This window comes from Lactuca virosa, chromosome 3 (genome assembly GCF_052849685.1).
Source record: "Lactuca virosa cultivar CGN04683 chromosome 3, Lactuca_virosa_CGN04683_v6, whole genome shotgun sequence".
Taxonomy (NCBI): domain Eukaryota; kingdom Viridiplantae; phylum Streptophyta; class Magnoliopsida; order Asterales; family Asteraceae; genus Lactuca; species Lactuca virosa.
Genome location: NC_136428.1, coordinates 378,219,482 through 378,227,702, shown reverse-complemented (window position 1 = coordinate 378,227,702; position 8,221 = coordinate 378,219,482). Strand labels below are relative to the sequence as shown.

At 37.0% G+C, this 8,221-nt stretch overlaps 1 protein-coding gene and 1 non-coding gene across 2 annotated transcripts; one reads left to right on the top strand and one right to left on the bottom strand.

Annotated features, from left to right (window-relative positions):
• Window positions 1–3,019: 3,019 nt before the first annotated feature.
• Window positions 3,020–3,559, bottom strand: LOC145164962 (uncharacterized). Its single transcript, XM_079083605.1, has one exon. The coding sequence runs from the start codon at window positions 3,557–3,559 to the stop codon at window positions 3,020–3,022; it is 540 nt and encodes a 179-aa protein (XP_078939731.1).
• Window positions 3,560–4,575: 1,016 nt separating this feature from the next.
• LOC145168179 (small nucleolar RNA R71) lies at window positions 4,576–4,682 on the top strand. Its single transcript, XR_013741751.1, has one exon. It is a non-coding gene; the product is annotated as a small nucleolar RNA R71 (small nucleolar RNA).
• The last annotated feature ends 3,539 nt before the right edge of the window (window positions 4,683–8,221 follow it).

Below are 8,221 nucleotides of genomic sequence, written 5' to 3'. Positions count from 1 at the left end.
ATTGAGTTTTTGTATTTGAACCTAGGGTTTGGGGCAAAAATAGAGTTTAGGTTTGAATCTTACGATTTCTTGTTGGTTTGATCGAATTAAACATACATATTATTTGTATACATATTGATTAATAGAGCCTTAGCATTATTCGGTTGAAATTGGGCGATATCCAACTTTAAATCAGACACTCTCGTCGATTTTCTTGGAGCACGTGACACTCCTTCTTGGAGCGCACTGCGCTTTCTTCGACAGTTAAAAAATTATTTTTTTTGTTTGTTTGTTTTTACATTTTTTTTGGTTTGTTTGTTTTCACGATTCATGACAAATAGAGTCGGAAGACAGCAGTCGGCTTAGCTTCCACTGAACTGGCCGAATCATCCCTTTATCCAGTTTTCGGAGGCAATCCGGTCAAGTGATCAAAATCGATACATTACAGCAATGCCTACACTATTAGTCAAACATGTCTACATGCCTCGTATGCGTTTGTGGAGTTATTAGATGTATTTCTTCCATGGGTGTACCGTGATGAGGCAGGTGTAGAGTTCTTAACCTGTCATGGATGGTGTCCCATCATCAAAGTTCGGTAGACCATTATCCGAAAGCAATGCTGGGAGTTTTTCTCCACTGTTCAGTATGACACCGAATCTAGAGATTTGAACATTCAGTCTGTATTTTTATTCCGAATAGGAGCAGCGCCATGTTCTTGTAGCATCGTCAAGTTGGGGCTTCGTTTGGAGATATCTACTGCTGAGGAAATAGTTGGCATGCATTTTATGCCTTACCTAGAGAGTTGCATTATCTCGCAACCGGATGAGTACAGTTCGATGGATGTGTTGGCGCATGCCAACGGGCCTTACGTGGATAGGCATGTCAAGGCGCAGAGATTTAGGTCGCCTAACTTTAGGTTGCTACATCGGTTGATCGCAACCACTATTTATGGTCGAGGTGAAAGTGACAAGGTGCCGATGAGTGACTTTTTTTATATGTGGTGCCATCAATCCTGAGGTTCGCCTCAACCTCCCATATACTAATGTTGTATTCCTATCATGTATGGCTGTTTGGTGTTGATACCCACGGGATGATTCAGTTTTCCCCCAGAGACCAAGATGCTAGAGCTCTAATGTGCACAAAAGTACCTACTTGTTTTAAATTTATAACCTAACTAACTTAACTAATTTATGCACCTATAGGCAGTGTACCTAGTCAGACTATAGAATAGCTTGGGTAAGTTGGGTTTCAAACACTTGAAAGGAATTTAATTAACTAAAATAACTACTTCTAATTAAACTAACAAAAGAAACTTAAATTGGTGGTTTTTCCCGATTTTGCAAGATCAGAAGAACTTAATTCAAATCAACAACTAACTACTCCTGTGGTTGATTTCTAGTGGATGGAATATATTAATTACCAAATTGTTAACTAGCTATTATGATCAAATATCTAGACATACCAATTTATTAATTACCGTGCAATGATCAAGCACAAGATAAACCCCAAATCTATAATGAACACAAATTGGACTATGAATGATAGTAATTACTTTCTTATGATCAAGTTAAGCAAACAAGCACAAATTAAGATTAATTATGCTCTCTAACACAATTAAAGTTACTAGCTTTAATTACTTTATCTATGATGTGATTAATCCTAGATCTAGTTATTTAGTGATCATAAAGAATTAGGTTACAAATTCATGCAATTAGAATGATCAACTATCACACATAACTTGATTAATAAGCAATAAAAACTAGAACTAAAACTTGCTAGGGTTTTATTCATCAAGCACATGTAACATCAATATAAATCATCCATAAATCGAAATCAACACATAAGGATCATGTTCATCTTCACCAAACATAAGTATTAGGTTTTTATCCTCTCATAATAGCATGAAAAACTCACAAAATCTAGGCAAATAAGACTAGACATGAGTATGTTTAGCAAACTGAATAGATTTATGTAGAATTCTTCTATATCTCTTCAATTCTTGAGCTCTACTCGATTCCTAGTCTTCTCCTGAGTTTCAACGGGGTTTTAGTCATAATCCTTCTCTGAAAATAGCCCAGAAGTCTCCCAATTTGACCTAATAATCGGATATTTATGCATCGTTTCTTCTTAATGGGTTATGACCATTCCTGACCGTCATTAAGAGATAAATTTATGCATCGTTTCTTCTTAATGGGTTATGACCATTCCTGACCTTTTCTTTTTGTAAAATTCCTTCCAATCTCTACTCTTCATCTAGTGGGAACCCCACACTTACTTAAAAATATGGTCTTCAGTTTTAATCTTCTAAAAATCGCACATCCTTTTCATCAAATAAGCTCCTTCACTGCTTCACTTCCGTTCTACAAACTAAGAAAATACGATCAAAAGACTATAGAAACACATGCTCATTTGGTTAACTGAAATAAAAACTATAAAGAAATCAAAAGTAAAAGAAAATGCAAACTCTTAAAAGTCGGGTTGCCTCCCGAGAAGCGCTTCTTTTTTAGAAGTCGTGAATCGGACTCCTTCCCACTCTATGTTATAGTGGTTGGGAGTGGGACCTCCCTTTTCTCTTTTTTCTCTTTCCATCTGCACTTGTATTCTTGATCCTTTCGAATGTACGCCTTCTCCGATTTATCTTTCTTCTTTTGAACAGTTCCTTCTTCATGTTCACATTTTATCCCCATGGTTTGTCCTTTCATCCTTGCATTTTTTTCATCTTCTTTATGATCTTCTTTGTCTAACTCCATCTTTGTAACTAATAACTCCTTTAATTCTTCACCCAATTCTTCATCATTTATCTTACAATTATTAACCGAATCATCATCTTCTTCATCACTTACCTCTTCCACTTGAGCCTTTGGTGTAGTGAACGCAAACACCTCAAATGTCATAGGAATTGGAGCTCTTGGATTGAAACATTTTACTTTTTCCACAAGAGGTTTCTCCCAAAATTTCATATGTTCTTCCATCAATTTTTTGATCTCTTCTAGTTCTTAAAATTTTCTCCTTCCAAATTATTCATCCTTAGCACTTCATCTCATGGCATGTCAGAACTCACTCTGTGACTCATTTCAAAAGTAATTTTTTCATCTTCTAGACGAAGTTTGGGATTTGATTCATGAATGTCAACAAGGGCTCTTGCGGTACTCAAGAATAGTCTTCCCAAAATTATGGGATGGTCTTCGTCTTCTTTCATGTCCAATACCACAAAATCAATTGGAAAAATAAATTTCCCCACCTTCACCAACAAATCTTTAATGATTCCACGTGGGTTAATGATTGAGTGATCAACTATTCGAAGTGTCACCATTGTGTCTTGGAGCCTTGGTAGACCGAGCTTCTTGTAGAAAGAATATAACATAAGATTGATGCTTACCCCTGAATCGACTAAGTCATTTATGGAAGTGGAATTCCCAAATGCACAAGGCAAAGTTAGCTGGCCCGGATCTCCCATTTTGATTGGAAACCCATTGATGATTTCCGCAGAATATAACTCATTTAGCACTATTGTGGATGCTTTGTCTAACTCTTTTCGATTACTCATCACATCTTTAGCAAACTTAGGAACTGTAGCCATGGATTTGAGGAAAGGATGGTTAATTGAGAGAGATAGTACTTGTTCCATGAACTTCTTCTATTATGGTCCCAAATTATGCTTAATGGCTTAAGATGGGAATGGTAAAGAAGGCTGATATAAATTCAAAGGAGAAAAATTTTGATTCTTTGGTAACCACAACTTGGCATGGTCACCACGACGTGGTGAATCATCATAAATCGACTTAGATTTTGCTTCTTGTTCTTCGGGCTTTTTTGCTTCCAAATATGAATCAGTCTTTTTAGTATTTGTATGATGGATCATTAATGGCTTAGAATGAACTTCTTCTTCAATGTAAATCGACATTACATGAGGTTGTGATTTTGGGTCGGGATATTTAGGACGTAACCTCTTGTTAACAAGTGTCATTAATTGGCCTAGTTGAGTCTCAATGTTATTGATGATTTCTCACGTTAGCGTCAGTACTATTTTGTCTTTTCTCAGAGGCTTCCATAAACCTATTAAGTATTAACTCAAAATCCATCTTCTTCTCGGAAGGTGATTGTTCTTTTTGGTAGTAGCCTCAACTGGTTTGTCTATATTTCTCGTCCTTTTCTTTCTTGTACTCGTCATAGGGCAACCACTCCTTTTTCGGCTTTCTCCAATATTTATCATATTTCTCACCACTAGAGTAAAACACTTGCGTTTTCTTATTCCCATGCTCATCCAAATTGTAATAATTCGTTAAATGTGGTGCATGGCAATTCTCAGATCCAACTCTTATGGCGTGTATAGATTGATCCAATTTTGTCATTACCTTATCCATATTCTCTAGTTTAGCAATGATTGCAGTCATATTCTTGTTTCCTCCATCTCCTTTACATCTAGTAACATCTTCACGTGGGTTATGATATTCACATGAGTGCTTCCCAAATTCCTAAATTAATTCTTTAATGGTGGCCGATTCTTTCTTTGTCATAGGTCCCTGAGAGTTACAAAGTTTCCTTGTTGGAACATTCACCCCATCAAAGAAAATGGAAACTTCTTGTTAGACATGTAGATCATGTTGAGGATAACTCCTAAGCAACCCTTTGTATCTCTCCCATGCTTCATATAAGGACTCGCCATCATTTTATTGGAAATTAGTAATCTTCTTTCTGAGTTTGGATATCTTTGAAGGCGGGTTGAATTGCTCAATGAATGCTTCACGAAGATTGACCCAGGTAGTAATGGATCTGGGCGCGTGTGATTTCAACCAAACTTTAGCGTCGCCGGTAAATGTCACCGGAAGCATCCGAAGTAACATTGAGTCTCGTGGCATGTTTGGAACATTAAAGCAGTTTGCAATGTCCTTTACTTCATTGATGTGCTTGAATGCGTCTTCGTATTCTTTCCTGGAAAAAGGTATGTCCTTGAGCATTCACAGAGTGTGCCCCTTGAGCTACAAACTTCTTTCAGCTGGAATCTGAAGTGGTACAAGCCAAGACCGTTATCCTCACGTATCCGCTTCTTGTAATCTCCCATAGTCATTCTAGTGATGTGCTTCATCTATTCAACCTCTCTTTTTATCTCGTCCTCTGAATTTTCGTCGGTAGATGTTTCTGGGTAATATCATACATCCTTCTTGCTTGGAGTCTTTTCAAAAAGTTTGAATTTTTTAGATTGAACAGTGTTGCTAGACTCGCCGACCTTATTGTCCTTCCTCTTGCGCAATGCTGATTGTGCATTTTTCAATGGTGGAATTATTGGAGTGTTAGATCTTCGGGTCACAAAGCACTGAAACAAAAACAAAATAAAACAGAATGCGTAAAATGAGTATAAATAAATAAAATAAAAACTACCTGAGACGAAACCGCGACTTGGCCAAGATGCGCACAATGTGGTGGATATTCAAACGGAAAAATAAATGCAAATTTTTTTTTGCGGTTTTTACCCCACAAAAAGGATCGAATAACTAAAAGTAATTATACAAAAAATCAAATAAGTTGTTCCCCGGGAACGAAGACAAAAACTTTATGTGCACAAAAGTACCTACTTGTTTTAAATTTATAATCTTAGTAACTTAACTGTTTTATGCACCTATAGACAATGTACATAGTCGGACTATAGAATAACTTAGGTAAGTCGGGTGTTGAACATAGGGAATGGAATTTAATTAACTAGAATAACTACTTCTAATTAAACTAAGAAAACAAACTTAAATTGGTGGTTTTTCCTTATTTTCTAGATCAGAAAAAATTAAGTCAAATCAACGGATTTACTTCAAGATTTAAAGAGTACTTTTGTTTCAGTTCTGATTTCCCCTTCTTCTATGGTTTATTTCTAGTGGATGGAATATATTAATTACCAATATGTTTGATGGGTTTTGAGCAAAAGAACATTCCTATGTGCACATGCAAAACCCTAATGCATTGGATCTAGGTTTCTCTATTGTACATACAGACTTATCCAAAGCTTGTAAACCTTAAACTAGCATACAACAAAAAAACTATTGAATATCAAATAAACAAGTTAGATGAATACCTTGATTGTTGATTGTAGATCTTGAAGCTTTGAGAACCTTAGCACCCTAAATGTTGTGCCTATAATGAATCACAAACACCAAAAGCAATTGGATGAAGCAAGAGAGAGAGGGGAGAGGGAAAAATCGGCGCCAAGACTTCTAGGGTTCAAGTGTAGTCGAATTCTCATGCCCTTGGGGTCTTTATATAGGTGTGGAAATTAGGGTTTCAGTCATTATCCTTATCTGGTTACTTAGCCACCAAGCAGCCCAAAGGATAATTCTATAACCCTTCCTTTGGACGAATTCCTAAGGCCTTATCCTTAGAATTCGTCCACCGTATACTCTAGGGTTTCCTTACCCAACTTTGCAACTACCACATAATTACAAGCTCAGTCCCCTTAATTCAATTAACCTCTTTTGACCACAAAATTAATTCTTAATTAGTTCTTAACCATTGTTAATTAAATAAATATGATTTCTCTTTTAATATATTATTCTTATAATATATTAACAAACAATAATAACCTCTTTCTCTATTATTCATCCAGTCATGTTGCTTTGATGAAGGCAACCCAAAAGGACGATGCATCAACCGGGTCAAGTACATACCAAATATAGTTATGGACTTAGACACTAATCCAACAGTCTACCACTTGGATAAGTCTAATAACTATAAATGCAAGTACGACTTCAGGATCCGATTAGCAATCGCAGTTCTCAAAACTCTTGATCTTATCAATAACATGTCCTTTAGATAACGAATCGTATAATCCTCCGTTCTAGATATCATATGGACAAATACATGGAACATAGTCATACTTATTTTCCAACAGTTTGTTTCTCGATCTCTGATCCGTATGACATAGAACTTAATTGAACACATCAATTCTGTCCTGACCGGGCCCGACACATAAGTCAAACCAAATCATCGAGGGGCCCAGATATCGCTTTTACCCTCATAGGATAAAATGAACAGATAAACTTCGACTTATATGAATTTACTATTCACTCATCAAATCATTCACAACAATGTGTTTTATAACATCAAGTACCGATGCGTTTACGCATTATCAATGCATAACCAACTCACAAACAATAAACCATATATCTAGGTTTAAAGACTATATGATATTATCGTCTTGCGATCACTCGTGATAAATTCCATGAAGCGATACCAGCAAGCGTGGGTTTATTCCAATGCTGATCTCTTAGTTCATAAGCACTCATGAACGTTGTAGCAAAATTTTGCTATGTCTAATACACTTTAGACAGTCTACAAACCAATTCATGACAATCTTCTTTCATACCTACTTCCAAAGTATGAGCGACTGTGGACTGTTCGAATAATCTTATTATTCAGGACCTCAAAACATGCAAAGTGAAACAATAGGTAAATGATTAACACAAGACAATAACTTTACTTATAGATAATACCCTTTTATTTAATCATCAAATGTTAATTACAAATTATCTATTACACGTTTCGACGCTATCTAATCTAAACTAATATCGTCCTTCAGCCCAATGCTCCTAGCGTGCTGCAAGTGGTTAACCCTACTCAGTCTCTTCGTAAGGGGATCTGCTGGGTTATCTTCTGACGATACCCTCTTCACTACGAGGAGTCCCTCTTCTACCCGATGTCTAATAAAGTGATATTTCCTGTCAATATATAGAGATCTGCCATGATCCCTCGGTTCCTTGGTCAAGGCAACCGCTCCTTCATTATCGCCGAAAATTTCCATAGTCTCCTTTATGGCTGGCACAACTCCAAGGTCTCCAATGAAGCTCTTCAACCATATCGCCTCCTTTGACGCTTCACTCGCTGCTATGTACTCTGATTCGCACGTTGAATCAACTACGGTCTCCTGCTTGGAACATATCCAATTCACTGCTCCTCCATTTAGGGTAAAGACCCAGCCTGACTGAGATCGATAATTATCTCGGTCTTTCTAAAAATTGGTGTCACTATACCCTCGCACCCTTAATTCATCACTCCCACCGAGGACTAGAAATGATTCCTTGGTCCTCCAAAGGTACTTAAGAATATTCTTGATTGCGGTCCAATGTGCTCTGCCAGGGTTCCCCTGAAATCTGCTGACCCTGCTTAAAGCAAAGGCCACATCAGGGCGAGTACAAGTCATAGCATACATGATTGAGTCAACTGCGGAAGCGTAAGGTATTCGGCTCATCTCTGCTATCTC

What these genes read in the sequence shown, in the direction of transcription:
- LOC145164962 (XM_079083605.1), bottom strand. Translation starts at nt 3,559, where the DNA reads ATGGCTACAGTTCCTAAGTTTGCTAAAGATGTGATGAGTAATCGAAAA.